The sequence below is a fragment of the Argiope bruennichi genome, chromosome X1 (assembly GCF_947563725.1).
Source record: "Argiope bruennichi chromosome X1, qqArgBrue1.1, whole genome shotgun sequence".
In the NCBI taxonomy this organism is placed as follows: domain Eukaryota; kingdom Metazoa; phylum Arthropoda; class Arachnida; order Araneae; family Araneidae; genus Argiope; species Argiope bruennichi.
This window is the reverse complement of record NC_079162.1, coordinates 9,158,585-9,176,872: the sequence shown is the minus strand read 5'-3', so window position 1 is coordinate 9,176,872 and position 18,288 is coordinate 9,158,585. Positions and strand designations below refer to the sequence as shown.

At 28.6% G+C, this 18,288-nt stretch overlaps 1 protein-coding gene across 5 annotated transcripts in view; it reads left to right on the top strand.

Moving 5' to 3' along the window:
• The window catches only part of LOC129958099 (gamma-aminobutyric acid receptor subunit beta-like), a 234,984-nt gene that overhangs the window by 68,134 nt on the left and 148,562 nt on the right, over positions 1–18,288 (top strand). For all 5 annotated transcript variants that reach the window (XM_056070288.1, XM_056070282.1, XM_056070287.1 and 2 more), the window contains one exon: positions 15,640–15,707. In XM_056070288.1, coding sequence (XP_055926263.1) covers positions 15,666–15,707 — 42 coding nt within the window. In that variant the 5' untranslated portion in view covers positions 15,640–15,665. The remainder of the gene's footprint in view (positions 1–15,639; positions 15,708–18,288) is intronic.

The window sequence follows — 18,288 nt, the reverse complement described above, 5'->3', positions numbered from 1 at the left end:
TATAAATCAATAAATAAGATCAAATTCAAATGATGTATCAATTTTTCAAACAGATATATACAGTAATACTTTTTATATTAATCTAATTAAAATAATTTTAATAATTTCTATAGATAAAATTTATTCTGATAAATTTGATCTGATTTTTTTCTGAAGACATAAACTTCTAAAATCGAAAAAAAAAAAATTCAAATATTAAAGAGTGCAATTTTCAATAAAAACTAAATTTTACCTGATCTTGAAAAAAAATGTATGAAAAAAATTTTATACATTATTAGAAAAAGCAAAATTAAATTCTTAAATCAAATTGACAAACATTGGTTATTTCCCCCTCTCAAATTAGTTTTCTCCATCGTCGATATGTGCGCCAGAGTGCTTTTTAATCTTGAAATATCTGCACTATGCTTTAGTTGAGAACTTCAATTTTCCGATATGTTAGTACAAAGATTTTTTTAAAAAATGGTTCCAAATGTTTCATTTCAAAGGTTTGAAAACAAAATCGGAAAATTTTTCTTCATATCTAACGACTCTGAACGAAAAACTAAATAGTTATATTCAATTTCTTACATTCTTGATTAACACAGAAAATTGCGGTGAGGTTGACATTTAATGAAGCATTTGTTTTGTGCTAAAATCTATTAATCTTGACGACAAAATGTGCTTATTAAGAATAAAGTAGACAAAGAGTCAAGGGAAATCTCGCTTAAATCAAAAAAATTAAACAAAATGGCAAATCGAAATTGCCCTACATTATATGAATGTTGCCAATTGGATTCCATGCTGCTTCAAGGGCGCAGAAATGGCTTTCAACATAAAAAATTGTTGTTTTCTAAACGATGCAATAAGTTTCCATGATTCCCGTCTGGTTCTTTCTTCTCAACTAACCGAATTTTTGAACCCTTCCAATAAATTGTGAGAAAATACTATTTGTGAACTGGTTACCGTTAGCCTTCAATTGGGAGAATAAAATTTTTCGTAACAAGACTTGACTTTCCTTGTTACAAGACTTGACTTTCACTCTTCCTCTCGCTGTCTTGATGCTTTATTTCTTCTTCCTAATTGGGTAGTGTTTGTTTCGTAGAACTTGTTTCACGCCTTTTGTCTCTTAAGGAACGATTTTTTTTTTCTTATTTGACGACTGTGTTGAAAAGGTAATTAGATTTACAAATCTAAGTTAATCAACGTTTGAGCTAAATAAAAAAAAATAAAAGGGATGGCAAGGATATCTACAAATAAAAAAAGGATACAACTTATTATAACGTTTAACGCCTCCGCTTAACGTATTTTGAAACTCTTATGAATTAAATGTTAAATCGTTTAGAACCTCTTTCAAATAAAAATATTTTTTTAATACAAATGTATAGAGGAATCCAGCACAAACATATGATTCAAAATATATTATCCACAATTAATTGCAGCGTCCTAAATATGGTTATTGGGTTCATAAAGGATTTATTAATCTCAATCGAAAATAAAAAATAAATAAAAAGCTTTAAATGAAAAAATTATACTTTAAAAAAAATAGTTTTTATTCCAAAATCTTTTTAAAAATGAAATATAAAGTATTTTATTTCTTTACAAAAATACCTGATCTTTGAAAACACTTGAAAAAAAATCCAGAATAGAAATTTAAGTCAAGAAGTCAATTGCTTTCGCTAGTCATATTATAATAAGAATTTTAATCTTGTAATGAAAACTGTTAATAGTAGAGAGATTCGTCGTACTTTATGAAACCGAATATCTTCCTCTCATACTCCAAAAGTATTCACTTGAAAATGTCAAAAATCGTTGCATTTAAGATTCTATTGTTGATTATACCTTTTTCACAGCAAAGTTTATTCAAGAATTATGTTCTAATCGAAAAATTGATTCATTTTTTAAACGTCTTAGAGATTTAAATAAAGTTAAAAGGGTAAAAGACAATAAAAAATTGACAACTGTGAATTAGAATTTAATTTTCTCATTTTTTTAATCCTTTTTTTTAATTATGTAGTTTTATATTCAACCAAAACGTTTCTATAGACTAAAAGAAGAGTGAAATTTATTTCAACTTGTAGAACTTGTAGATGTTTTAACTTCATATAGTGTAGATATGAGGTGAAAATATCAATTCATTTCAAAAATAAAAGATTACATTTTCCTCAGGCCATAGTTTATTCAAATAAATACTTCGGTCAATTTAAGATCTTTTTAGTACGCTATACGCACAAACATATTGCTATTTGACACATTCGAATTTGTAAAAATATAATTGATTTCACAATAGTCATTCCTTCGTTTCTAGTGCTCTTAGATAGGATACAAAGTAAAAATTCATTTACTTTTAAGATGTTTGTGATGTATTTGATCATAGAATTTCTCATTAGCAGTCAATTCATATACTTCTGAAAATTCAGTTTTGCTGTATAACTGATCACATGATTGCTCATAAATAATGAGACTGTTCCTGAAAGTTTAGTTATAGGCAGTTTTACTTATAAGGATTCTCAACTAAACTATGGGGAATTCGATATGTCATCCATTGCTTTTTTCGATATTTCTTGCTAAATAAAGAATTTCAATTAATAATTATCGTTCTGTATCAAAACAATAAACAATTCTGGTACAAAACAATAAAAATCGCAACTGAAATTTTTTATAATTGACAGTTTTTAACAATAATTTACATATTTTTTTTAATCATCTATTAAGATTATTTCAGAAAAACTGCCCAAATTTAAATCTTGTAATGAATCGATTTTGCGATCGATTTAAGGTATATGCACAAAATTTGATACAATTCTATTAAATAGTTTCCAAGATATATACCTCTATTTGAGAACAACATCATTTTCACTCTTTTAAAGTATCGTATCAAGATTACCTCGTGTCTAAAAAAATTAACATTTGAATAAACTAATGAGCTATTTTATCTTCCTTGAAGATGCCAGCTCAAAGATTTTATTTCTGACAAAATCTGTATATTGTCTTCATCCTTGAAAATTTTCGTCAACCCAGAGCTTGTGAAAATTCTATAAAATCGATGAAGGGTAGTCAGAAAGCGAAAATATTTGGAATTGGAAGAGCAATAAAACGGATTCGATGCTGCCATATCGTATGCTTTTTTACTCATACCGGATATTTGAAACAACCCTTATTTCGGCAGATACTTCTTCATCTTATAGGCAATTTCGAAATCATTTCATACCAAAATTTAACAAATATTCTCACAAAACAATACACATGGAGATAGAAAGTTATTTTCCAGTTGAAATCATTCCTTTGACTGTCATTGAAAAAATATATTCTTAATCTATCATTTCAGTATCGAAATGGGTAGAAAATGACAACACTATTTAATACATTGCAAGATACATCCAATTTGAATCTTTTAAAGAATAAATAATTAGATAAATACGTTGGATTACAAATTCTTCTTTTTATTGAGCAATTATGGAAGTCTGCATTTCCAATATGGAATTTAGTTGAAGAAATAAAAGTATCGTTTCAGGATCCATTCAATATTAGCCATGACTCCTTTATAAATTCATAATTCATTTTAAATAGGATTTTTTCCAAATAAATTTTTTGCCGAATTTTAAACTTTAATAAGAACGCTTTGGATACTTCAATCTTTGATTTAACTTTCTTTAAGACTTCGTTCGAATATGCTATCGTTTATTTCGTATTTAATCATATATGCAAGACCCAAACTGCTGAAGTGAAAGCCACGCGAAAACAAATGGTTTGCCGTGAATCAAATGACCTGGTAAGAAAGCAGCACCAAAGAAAACCACATGCCAACGAAGAAAACCAAGGACTGCTTGCCGGTTGACTTACACTTAGGTCCTTTGGAATGCTAAACAGTAGAACCACAATCAGTTGGGTGGTTTTACTATTTGGCATTCCGGAGGACTCATAAATTCGTAAGATATTCTGTTAAGTTTTTACTTCAATTCACAGGATCTTTAGCACTTTAAGAGTCTTTAGCACTTTAAACTTACCCTTACGTGAATTTTACTTCTATAGTTAAAAAACTTTTAGCGCCTTAATCTTACCTCGACATGAATGAATTTAGATAAAATACAAGCCGTGAGGAAACAGTTAAAGAATGAAATGGCATAGAGTATCTAAGTAAAAAGTAAGAAAGCATGGGAAAAACAAATTTATATATATAATACAAGTATTTAGTCAGCTGCTTACATTTTATCATTTATTTTGTATTTTGTTATATACTGACTGACTAAACTTTTATAAGAGAAATATGTTTATGAGAGATTTAATGTAGCTTTAACTTTTGATTTTTATCTAATAAATATACTTTTGATATTTATTTATTCGGTACTCACTAATGGGAATCAAAAAACGGGGCTTTTAGACATAAAGCCTTGTTCGTTTGTATCCAAAAGATCAAAAAAGATTATTAGAACTGCTACAATTAACGTTTTTCTTAACTTGTTGGTCAAGATATTGTTCATATTCTGCAAAATATTTTAAAGATAAATAACTTAAATGTCGGATATCATGTATATAATCTTTATTACTTTTTCTTTTATTTTGAAAGCATTATTAATATCAAAATACTTCAAAATGTTTATTTCCTTCAAAAATTAACTTTTTCTATTAAAAGCAAACTTCAAAACTAATATTTTATATTATTTTTTTTTCTACTTTCTTGAAATGATTAAAAGTAAGAGTAGCACTTTTTAAAACGATATTTTTTTTAATTCAGAATTTTCAGAATTTCTGCCTTATCTGCCGTTTCTTCGCTGTTTATTTCGACAATAATTTTTCTTTCCCTTTCTAGTAAAAAGCAAATGAACGCGAAACTACACAAATGTTTACTGAGGGAATAAAAGACTTTCCAATGTTTCACATATACTTTTGGAGTTGATTCTCAGAAAGGACTTTCGCTTAATCATAAAACTAAAAAAAGATTGAATTAGAAAGCAACTTTCAAAAACTTCGATATGAAGCTAAAAGAAATAAATTCAATAAGAAATCCCTGAAAAAATAACATTCGATTAAATATCGAATTAAAAAAAACAAAAAAAAACATTGCAATCTTTGGGGAAGACTATTAATCTTTTAATCCAATTTTAGAAGTGACGTTAAGTTTAGTCATTTCAGCAGAGAAAAAAAAATGCAAAATTTTGTACTTTTATTTAATCTAACTCTAGGAAAATATAGCATTTTAAGAAAGTAGGGGTAGTACTTTTTTTAAGAAAGGCAGTTCAAAAGAGTGAGGCCAAATATAAGTTCTTTTTCATAACTTGAAATTTCAATTTCTTTTTTTGGAACACGTATTTGAACAATAATGTAGGGAGGGAAGAGATAATATTCATCTCGAGATATTTATTGAACTTTTAAATCACAAACCCTTTATATATGTGTCATATTATAAAGGATGAAAGTGAAAACAAATGAAAGAAATTTGAAAGGATATAATACCATTTCTAAACAGTGCATTTTTCACATCAGAAAATATAGTTTTGAAAATAATATCTTTCCAGATTTCAAAAGTACAGTTTGTTCTGTATAGTTAATAGAAAAACCTTAGGTGTGTAAACAATAAAATTTCAAAAATGATTCCCACTTTTGGATAATTTTCGTATAAATGTTTTATTAAACAATGTTCCAAACTTAATTACCTCATCAGTTGAATCTTATAAATCAGTTCGTGACACAATCTGTCATTTGATGCTTCTAACCTTTTTCAATTTTTTTTATTTGAGCTAAATTACCTTTCATACTACAGATTTTTTTTTTCATTTTATTTTACAAGGATATCTTAATTTCCAAAGCTAAACTATTTAAAAATATTTTTATGATGTTTCTTAAGAAGTAACTTTCGAGTTCTATACAAGACAAGAATATAAATGACTGGCTTTTTCATAAAGCATTAAAAAATGAATCAGAAGGGAACTGAAATATCCAAATGTGCGTTCTAATTAATTAATTTTCTTTAAGAAATGTAAAGTAACCTCCACGGCTGAAGTTGAAGTCGTAAATGCGCTCATACTTAGTAAAAAAGGCCCAATCCGTTTTACATGTTGGGTTGAAATCTGAGATTGGGATGAGATTTAGTATAATGATAGTCTACATTTAGAATGTTCATTCATGAAAATATTAAAACGCAATGGCCAATCCATTTCGAGAAAATGGTGCTCACACTTTTCTTTTTTTCTTGAATTCTTTTTTCCCATAGATCTCTTAAAGAGAGCTTGCTTCTGTGGACAATCACCATTTATCAGTTGTGCAAGATGTCGAAATATATTTTGTTTCCAATGTTTTTACTATAGTTACCACACTAGTTCTTGTATATAATCGAAAGGAAATGTATATTGAATAATTATTGGATAATTTTTTAGAAATATTGAATAATTTTTTTTTACGATGTGAGTATTTATAATTAATAATTATCACCATTTATGTTATATTTATTACTATTTTTTAAATATTAAATTACAATTTAAGTATTAAAACAATAAACATTTATCCTTGCATAAAAATATGTACCATATTAATTAAAACTATCTGAAATAGTTAATTAAACTTAAATAATTTTATTTTGTTTAAAAGATACATCTATATTTATAATTTTTTTTCTTTTAAAATTTCAATTTTATTATTATATATTTCGCTAATAAATATTTATTTTGGATGAAAAAAGTTAAAAACATATTAATTAAGAGTATTTGTAAATTTTTAATTGAATATAAATTATTAAAAAAGAAAAACATTCCAAGCCAGGTTCGAACCCTGACCTTCCACATTAGCGACGGTTACCTAGACAACTATGCCATCTGGATCATCGGGACGGGGGTCAAGTTATCAATAGATAAGCTTTACCAAAAGTTTGAGGACCCTTTTCTAGAAATTGACTGGCCATTGCGTTTTAATATTTTCATGAATGAGCATTCTAAATGTATATTATCATTATACTAAATCTCATCCCGATCTCAGATTTCACCCCCGTGCCCTCCCCTTGTTAGCCAAAATCCTTGAAGACTTTTTTAAAATGGAAATGAGTGTCGGAAACCAGGACAAGGTAAGCGTAAAACAGAACAAGATGATAATAAGATTTAAATCAAAAGCCCAGAAGACACTGCAGTATCACAAAATCGCGTCTGAGGGGGACCATTAGCAGCGCTTCCACTTATTTTAACTCTAATGCGATGGTACGTATGTTCGCATATCTATGGATTACATTTCTTTAACAGCGACTCAACTGATGACAAAATAAATGAAACTATGTTCTCCTGTTAGAAGAGTCTCTCTTGAGTGCACTAAATTATAATAATTGGATTATCATTCGAAGAGAGCATGACATTTAGAACTACCCTCTATTTAAGATCAAAAGAAGTTGGTTCGTAAAAAGAGGAGATCTCTCTAGACTCTTGATTATTATCTCTCCTAATAGCATTTGATTCAGTATATTATCAAGAATGTATCAATGATGTCTCAGGGTTATAACAATAAATTTCACAGCCATCTTGTGGTCTTTCTTGCTGCAGTCCGTTATGCAGAAGATAACTCCAGGTGATATCGGGCTCAGTAGGTGGATACCTTTCTATTCGACGAAAATAGACAAAATATTCTGGAGGAACGTATTTAACAGGTTTAAGATATAATAAAGATAATTAGAACTTGATACTTATCATTTCTTGAAGCAGTTCAAACACTGAAAACTACCATTTTAAAGAAGTGGAAGAGATTACTACGATGTGTCATATCGTTACAATCTCAAAGAATATCTCCCTTATAAGAATCAACTCCTGTTTTTCCCTCCTTTTTAAGTCATCTTTATTTTTCAAATTAATAACATAATAATAATTCCAACAACGTTATTTGCAATGTATTTCCTCTTTCTACATAATTTATAGCCGCTAATCACCACTGAAATTTTATGTATCTGTCATTTTTATTCTAAATCATAAGATGCTACCTGATATAATAGTACAAGTTTATTTCTTAAATTTGGCTTGTATTCCTTTTTGGCATTAATTTCAGAATATCGTCAGTGTTGTATTATTTAACCAGTATTTTTCAAAACAAGATTCCTTTAAGAAACAGATTCAATAGCAGCACAATAAATTAACACATCAAATCATTTATGAAAAATTTGGTGCTTAACACGACTTTTTAAATGGAAAATTTTGGCCATATATTTTTAAATATTTTCTCATTGAACATTTGGTAGATGAGTATTTTTCAAAGCAATTTTAGCAGTAAGAAACGATAGTGCGACCTCCAGGATTTTAACATATTTTATAAACAAAACTGATGCATTCCATTTTGGATACGCAAAAACGATGATGCAACCATGTATTTCTACTGCAAACCGATCATAATGACCATCTTTTAAAAAGTATTGTGTGACTAATTTGACTTTATAATGCCATATTCTAAAATATGTAAGTAATGCATTTTTATTGGCGATTATTGTAAGTTGAATGCCACATATTGAAGCAATGTCTAGTATTAACCAATTATTATCCAGATACCAAGAACTATGTTTTGTAAAATTTGCTTTCAAGTCTAAAATTTTTTTATTGATACATATTATTAGACTCTAGGGACTTTACAAGACCATTTATTTGGATTTGTACCTTATTTCTCGTTATTATTCTTAACACTTTGATATGAAATTGCACTGAATTTGAATACTTTTTTGTAAGTCATTTTCTTTAAAAAAAAACATGTTACGAGTGTTTATATTGTAATAAAATAAGGTTTCCTAAATTTATATAAAACATACACTAGAGGAAAGATCTAAAGGAATTTCCTTTAAAAGGTTTTTTATGTGAATTATGCTAGTGGTTATTGGTTGTTAACTCAAGGTCAACATTATCAGGTAATTAAACTCTATAAAGATTCACTCCATACAAATATGCAAATTTTTGCGCCCGTTCTTAAAGACAAACACGAAAAGAAAAGCAAGTATGCACTTCAAACTCTAAGTTTAAAGAATTTAATGAGTAGTTAGATAAATTTATGATGTGTGAAACTTTTCAAGCATTATGAGAAAATGATTCAAAATGAAAGAATGGAAACACCAAGAGTAATCCATCAAAATCTGAAACTGCCAAAAGTGCAGAATCTTGAACGGTTTAAAGGCAGTGACAACGTGATCAGATGAAGTTGGAAAGCATACCATGGTCGACTTTCAGAGATGTTACTTAGCAATAACTGATGGAGAGAAAAACTGCAACTAACGGATTCACTGAATGGAAGAAGAGATGAAAACAGACAACTCGTGTCATTACGGGCTGTATAAAAGAGGGTTGCAACTCCTGATCAGACTCCCATGAACTCGGATTGCTAACTCGGCCAGGTTAAGAGGCGCAGATAAAGCTCAATACATAGATCGTAGCACACGAAATGAGAATAGATCATTTTAAATGAAGGCAATGACCTACACATTTAACAGAGCATCTTTGAATACTGAAATATACAGATCTAAGATTCTTGATCCTCATGTGAAGTTGTTAAAAGCGCAATCGTCAACTGTTTCTTTATAATAAATAATATGTGTCCAAATCGCGCTGCTCTAATGGTCAGTTGTCTTAAGGTAGAATAAATCCACAGGATGATTCAGTCTGCGTATTCTCCAGATTTGCATCAAAATGAACTTGTCTAAGGACACACATTTGCAGCATTGCAGCTCCTATCTGGCACTTTCCAAGTGCTTCAAGATGCTGTTCAGCACACATGGATTTTGTTATCCAAATAATCTAACGCATAGCATGGAAAAATGCTGGGAAGATAGCAGTATTAAACTTTAGGCGCGGTAAAGAGATTGACTGGTATTTCATTCAATGAGTTTCGAACAAAATTATATGGGGACAACACATAATTTACTTGATGATCTTGGAGACTGATAGAGTTCTTCTGATGGTATATGTTTGCCACATAAAAAAAAGGATACACTTTTTATTCAAAGTATAATAGAATTAATTTGTTGGTACCTAATATATCCTCCTGATATTCATTTTTCAATTAATAAAAAATATTATGTTGTAAACCAGTAAAACAAGTATTCGGACTTAAAGCAAGAAATGCCCTTTATTACATTATTTAGTTCAAGGGAAAGAAGAAAGATCAGCATAGTAACCGAGGATAAATAAACTGATCAGTCTTTCAATGAAGATTTGACAGATAAAAACCTTTTCTCAGATATTTAAGAGATAAAAAAATAATTTTATTGAAAGATAATCGAGAAATTAAATCGATAATGTAAATAATCTGTATAGTTTCTAATTATTTCATTGAATATCAGAATAAACGAAATTTTTTTTAACAGAATAAGTCATTTTCAGTGTATAATCTATGTCATTTTACTTATGTTCTTTGCACAAGATTAGTAGTTAGGAACAATTAATTTTATTCATATTTTGCTCTGCGGTTTCCATTCAAAGTTTAAAAAAAGAATAATCTAATAATTTTTGATTTTGTGATTTCTTGGAGAAATGCATTATTGTTCAAAAATAAGATAATTTTCATTCTTAGTCGACTGTCTCCTAAAATAATAAATAAATTTAAATAAGATCAGACATTTTCATAGGTCGATATAATACAAAAGAAATAACATAGAATTGTTAGGATCCACACACATTATCGGGAGAAGGTCATAAGTAAAGAAAATTGCAAAATAGACAATACGATATGTAACAAAAAACAGTTTAATAGACATTTCGGTTATATTTCTCCAGCTTTCACAACGTCGATTCGTGCTAGAAATGAGACAGATTATAATTCCCTCGAGCAAAGCTTCCTGTGAAGAAGATGGTGAATATTCCCAAGAGCATGCTGTAAGAAATTAAGGTCTTCCCAAATTTTCACACTCGCCGAAGAGTCGCTGACCAGATTAGTGCAAGATAGTACTGGCCATGAGAATGAAATCTATACTCCAGAAAAAGGCAGCTTTTAATCCATTCTCAATGAAGGCTCCAAAAGCAGTTATCATGTTCACAAGCCCATTAGTGGTTCTCTTGGAGACACAATTCAACAGAATTTTTGCTTTAGGTACACACAGCAAATTTGAGTAGTCTAGTATTTTGAGTAATAACACTTATGGAGAGACAGTGAAAGTTCCAAAAAGGTTTTTGATCACTAGGAGAAGTCTGAAATCTCGATATTCATCAATATTTCGAAATCGATTTTTTTTACCAATCATTTCGCTTGACTTCGTATATGAAAAAGTTATTAAGAAAAGAACATATTAAAGACAAAATCTGAATTATTAGACACTTCAATTCATAAGTTAAAATGGAATTTTTTATTGAAAATTTTGTTTTTCCATTTAAATTATCGAAAGGATTCTGTATTTAACAACGTAAACGCACATGCTAACTTAATTAGATCAAAAGTAAAGCAATATTAGCTCTAAGAAAATTCTCACTTTTTAGTACACCGTCATTTCCCTTTATTATATAGACGTCTTAATTATAAAAAAAATTGAATTTCCAGACAAAGTATGTTTTATCAAGAATTTTGTCACCATATTTTTGCCTTCCACCTTAAGAATGTGCTAATAAAGGGATGATAAAGCAGCAATCTACAAGTAGTTAAAATCTCTAAAATTAGAGACACCGGAATCCAGCTGTCTTTTCCTTTCGTAAAGTGTGGTAATCAAACAACTGAACAGAAATGTTATGGCTCTCTTTTATTCGGAAGAAATGTGGTAGCGTAATGTTTCCTTTCAAAAGACTCCTCTTTCACATTATTGTAACCCCCTTGTTAGAGGTCCACTTGAAAGGAGAAGATTGGAAGTTTAGGAGTTTTGCAGTGACCGAGGTTATGATATAGGGCTCACTTTGAAAAAAGTCACTTGAGCATATGCATTTAAAGAGATTCTAATAAAGATGAGAATAAAAGTCCGCTTTTTTTACAGTTACAACTGCTCTCGGGTTTCAAAAATTGAAAAAAAGTTGCAAAGAAATTTCTTCAAAAAAATCCAGATGAACATTTCAAAAAAGGATTCACATTTCTGAAGTAATAACAATTGAAAGATTATTCATGAAACATTTATTCGAAACACAAGCCAAATTACTTTTTATTAAATTATATTTTGACACTGTTTATTATATCAAAAATACATTTTCGTATCATTTTTAGCGCCGTAAATGAGAGTTTGACCTACAATATCCAATTTGAAAGTTTTTGTCATTCAAGGTGAAAAAACGTGAAGTGGCACATGTCGCAATATATATATATATATATATATATATATATATATATATATATATATATATATATATCAGATACTGATATTTTTTGACATAGCAGTGAATCTGCAAGCAAGTCATATGGATCATTTTAAAATCAAATCAGTTAAGAAAGAAAGATGAGATGAAAGAGTTTTGTTAATAAAAAAGATTTATACTATTATTGGGGATAAATAAAGTAATAATAAATTCGATAAATCTTTTGGCTGGGAGTTTTTCAATATCAAAAGCATTAAGTTTCATTCCGAATTTCATGTTTGTTTGTTCAATTCCCTGTACAAGTTTTGAGAGAAACTATAGTAAGAAATGATAATTCAAATTTGGTGAGGAGGTTGAGAATAGTAAAAGAATACGATTTGATATCTGAAAGTATGATCGCAATCATATAGTAGAAAAGAAAGTACCATGCCTGGAAGATGAAGCAAAGTAAACTCTACAAGCAGGCGAGAAGTGAGATAGCATTTATGTTTCTGTTATTATTATATGATTTCATCAAATGCTCAAATTTGTTATTATACAAGACTGACAGCGTCAAGGCATAGCATTTTGGCATAAAACCTGTCATTTCATGAATTTTACCGGTGAAAATGCTGCAAAGGAAGTGCTGAAACTAGAAAGATTTTCAGGTTTTCCTTCCCAAAAAATCCGATGAGTGATAATCTTTATATTATGCATGAAGCTGCAAAATTCATTTGTTGGAGTTATCACATACAGCCTCAGATATACCCAACCGTTTTCACCTACTACACCGCATGTTAAATGCATATCAGCAAATTCATAAAACGCATACTGATTCGCGTTACTTGTCGACTGAATGCCGACTGCAATAATGGTGAAACTTCATATGAACAATTAGCATCATAAATTGTTTTAATCATTAGCATTATCAATTTTAAGAGAATTAGAGTCATCAAAAGAAATAAAATAAAACCATAAAAAGTAATAAAAAATAGAAATAAATAATAAATATGAAGAATGAAGAATCTTTTCAAATGACAGATTTTCTTTTAAAGAATATAAAACCTCACATAAATATGTGGAAGAAAGTGGATCGCTTTAAAAAGAAAACATTTATAGACTTTTTAGACACTACAATATTCTAGATTTTGCAATGAAATTTCACTAAAACATTTCTTTAATATCTCTGTATACATTTAACTAAATAGCCTTTAATAGCTTTTAGAATATACATTTTAACTAAAAAGGATCAAGAAAATATCAACAGGCGTTGGGCAGTTAAAAAATAAGGTAGCAAAATGTCACCTCATAAAGTTATTTGTTGTGTTGACAGCCTTGAATGATAGCATATTTTCATTGCTTACATTTTAAAATGATGGACAAGAAGGAATAAACTAAAAGCAGAGACGCCTGAAAGATTTATTGTAAGACCATGCACTGGATGTTAAGATAAGAACGTGAGAAAAGGAATATAGTTTCTAGAGAAGCATTTCAAAAAAGCTCTGATTATTCTGGTTTGCTTGATAATGAGCGGTATTATACTACTTTTTCATATATATAAGTGGATCATTATTTGTGTGATTTCAAGAGTTATATATTAAAGAATTGTATTGATTTTGGAAGAAATTAAGAAGCATAATAAAGTGTCGGTTGCTGTAAAATATTGTATATAGGAAATGAATGTAAATAACAAGATGCGTTTCGCATTATCTATTTTTCCAAAACTAATTATGTTCTCAAATATTTTAATTCATGAATTAAGGCATCAACTTTTAATAATGTGTCATCTAGGTGCAGGTTGATTTCATTCAGAATCTGCTTTATTATTTTTCATCAGTGTTACAAGAATGAGATGGTGTTCTTTGGGAGATATAAAGATTTCAAAGCTTAGATCATTCTAAGCCATAAAATCAATAAAGCGTTACAGAACGCGTTTGGTAAGCAACTTAGCTAATCAATGAAAGCTTATCAGCCAGATGTTGAGATCGTTAAACCTTGTAAAATATTTTTCTAATTGAAATGCATTTTGTACATGTAAACACATTTTTGTAATTTGCTTGGTTTAGATATATGTTGCCATAAAACTAAAATTCAGTTCTCAAAGAATGGTATGATCATTGATAGATATTCACGATGCTTGAAGAGATTCAAATTGAAAGATACAAATGAATTGAAAGATTTTCTCATTGAAAAGATTCAAATGAATTGAAAGATTTTCTCATTGAAAAGATTCAAATGAATTGAAAGATTTTCTCATTGAAAAGATTCAAATGAATTGAAAGATTTTCTCATTGAAAAGATTCAAATGAGAAAAGATTTTTTTTTTCCGAGAGTCGAGGAAACAGTCTCCACCGGCTTAGCAGGGGAAAACTGCTGTATTGAAGCATTAGATGATGCATAAATACCTTTGCCAAAAACCTTTGCCGAAAAACAAGTAAAACACTTCAATTCGTTGGAGCAAAAGTAACTATGTCAGTTACAACCTTCCTTTATTTTCATTTTTACTGCCTTTTTTATACACTGCTTTAGAAATGGGAGAGAAACCAATTTTGGAAGCAATAAAAAGAAAGGTCATGCTTCAGATTTTGCTGTTCAGATTTCAAATATATATATATATATATAATGATTTTCAAGCAATTATAATGGCTTATGAAAAAAGAGATGAACAAGCTTGTTTAGTAAACTTCAAATTAGAATATTTCTATAACCATTATAACTGTAAACCTAATTGTTTAAGGCAAATAAGTGTAATTAAAATGGTTTTTAAAAACATACGTTTATTCTGATGATTTTATATTTTTAGTCTTTAATTTATACTCTTTATTATAATTATTATTGAATTTAAAACCAACTTTTCACTACAAAGCAGTAATCGACAAGTAAGGAAACACAATTTAATTAAAATAATCTTAATAGATAAAGAAATTTGGAAATATTAAAATCATGAACTATCATCAAGAGTACACAATTGTACAAAACTTCAAAACTCTAGAGCATGAAGAAATGAGTAAAAAAATCGATTGCAAAATTCCATTTTAACAAATATCAAACCAGTCAAGTTAACTAAAAGTGCGTAGGAATGAAAATTCCATTATCAAACACTTTATATTTTTTTAGAGAACATTATATAGACAATTTATTTTCATTAATGAAATATGTTCAATATCAGTTACTTTTCATCTTTTCTATGATTCTGCTGTATACATCAGACTTCTTAAACCAGTGAATCGTAATCCCAAGTATGATAGTACAAAGTAAAATTTAAGAGCTACGAATTTTTTTTCAAAAGACCTTTTACCTTGAGATATTTGTGATCCAAAATAATTAAGCAAACTATCTGGACTTTCAAGTTTTTTTTTTATTATTATTCTTGATAATTATTTGAAAATTAATTTCCTTTTAGTTATCATTAGATGTTGCTTTTATTTATTTTTTATTTCATTCCTAATTGTACTTATTTAATTGTTTTTAGGTCCGCCGGTGATAGTGAGCGTCACGATGTTCATCCTCAGCATCAGTTCTGTATCAGAGGTGCTAATGGTAAGTGCAAATAATATTATAGAATTAAATATGCGTGATAAATTGTCCGACTTCTTAGATAGAAGCCTGATTTAGGATTTATCCATTTGCAAAAAGAATTTTTTTGTATATTGACAAGGAACGATAGAATTATGTAGAATCGAATATTAGAGACGAAATTTTTTTTTAAAAAAAAACCTCCTTAAATTGAAGAGTTTTTATGATATATAAGTTTAAAATTTATTAAGATAAACAATTATATTAATTGTAATAAACATCGTTTCTTAAAATTAAGTAGGCTCAAATTTTTCTTATCTCAAAACTCCTAATCAAAACATCCGTTTTTTAACTGTCACTCTTTTCAGTCGATAAGCTTAAAAAAATAATCCAAGAAATTTAATTACAAGAACAAGTCTACGCAGCAGTTCTAATTTGAATGAAATATCCCTCTACTTGAAGCCATCCAATTTCAAAATGTATTCGCCTTCAAAGCAGTAACTTGAGAAAGACTTTGAGAATTTCTAAAAAGCAATTTACCTTAGAATATTTGAAATACAGAATTCGTATTTGAAATGAGAAAACATAAAAGCGAGGACTTTCCTCAAACGGTATTAAATGTAAAAAAAATCGATGGGGGCTCTTTGATCGTTACTGAAATGAACACAGCATGAGCCAAAAGTGAAGTAACAGAGAATAAGAAGTATTGCTATGAAAGTAGAATGCGCTTACTCATTTCATGTAAAAGAGAAGCAAATCCTAAAGAGTTTGATATTTTTACTGCATAAAAGAAATTATCTTTTAAGCGGATGCTTTCATTTCAATAAGATTCTTTTAAACAATCCAAAGGGAATGCATTGTTTTGAAACATTATTATTATTGCTTTTATCGTGCTTCACATTTCAGAAATCGAATGACGCTGTTTACTTGGTTCAATGCGAAATTTCAAAAAGAAAACGATTTCTTTCGAAACTTATTGCAAAATATCAAAAGAAAAAAACTATGCAATTATTAGTAAAACAAATCGGAAAAAATTAACAATAAATTTAATGAAAATATATTTTAAAATACATTCTTATTACTGTTCTAAAAATCATATTTTTTTATTTTAATTATTGTTTACGTTTTAGTCTTAAATTTAAATTCTTTATTATAAATATTATGGAATCTTCAAATCAATTTTTTTGTCAAATTCATTATCAATTGACGCCACGCATATGAAATCAGTTTTTGGCTAAATTAATCGATTAATTCATATGTGAAAATATTAAAATATAGTATTGCCATCAGAAATACACGAGTATATGCAATTTCAAACCTTTTGGGCACCAGGAAGTTTTAAAAAATGAATTGTTCGTAAAACAGTTTGAATGTTGAAATATTTAGGATGAGTTCTGCCAAGAGTATGCATCGCAATAAAGTTGAAATTGCTAAAAACTAGCTTAGAACTAATGCATAATGCACCTTCTAAATAACTTATTGATTACGTAATTGTTTCAAAAAATACATTGTATTAATAAACTAATATGAAAGAATGGTTCATTCGTCATTTTATTTTTAAAAAAAAGATAAATATAGTTTGACATGAAATTACATAGAGTCGAAAAACGATGATATTATTTCATCTGAATTCATTGATGAATAAAAGAATCTAAATTCTTGTCTTAAAAAAAATAAATAACAAAATAAATTAAAAATTGAAAATGATTATAATAAAAAAAATGTTGTTGGTACTCACACTGCTATTATGGTTCTTTTAAAACTGTAGCAAATGCGGCAACCTGCCTTTAAACCAATCTCATAAAAAAATTAACAAAGCAAAACTTCTCCGTTTCAAGTGCGAAAAATTAAGAATTTTTGCGAAAACGAAACTTTTAAAATGTTTTTGAGCTTTGCTACAATAGTAAGTAGTATTTTTTATCAAATATAAATTTCAAAAATTTGCAAATTTAGAGGCAGAAACTACTAGAACTATTGTAAAGATAAAATGAGAAATATCACTCCCAACGATTTCACTTTGAATTTCCATACCTACTTCTAAAGGGGACCCGATTTCTTAGTAATAGCGACTAGGGTTTGACGGTTTTTTAAAGTAAATTTGTCATATTTGAAAACCGGTTTTTAAATTAAGAAAACCGGATTTCCGAAACGCTTGGATATTTCTCTTCTTCTTCTTCAAAAAAAAAAAAAAAAAGAATTTTATCGGTTGGGGCTGATTTGTCTAACAGTTAAAGGCTTAGGGGGACCAGATGCCAATTTATCAATAAGTGAGTGAAGGTATGTTTGAATTTCTGTTAAATGAACTAAAAAAATTTGAAAACTGAAATAAGTTTGAAATTATTATAAGCTTTAGAAGAACAATCCAAGAAAAAAGACTAGTAGAATTAGCAACTCTTTTGGTGTATTTGCAAAATTCACAAAACATTTCTAGTATAGTGGAAAAATCTTGTGTACTTTCTTTTGCTTCAAAAACCGAAATTATTAAGTTATCTGGAAAGATATTGTCTAGAATATTTCCAAATCCTTATGTGGAAACCGATTCTGATGAAGAGAAAATCGAAGAAACTACTCATCAGAGTAATGATTTTTTAAAAAGAAGCCATGG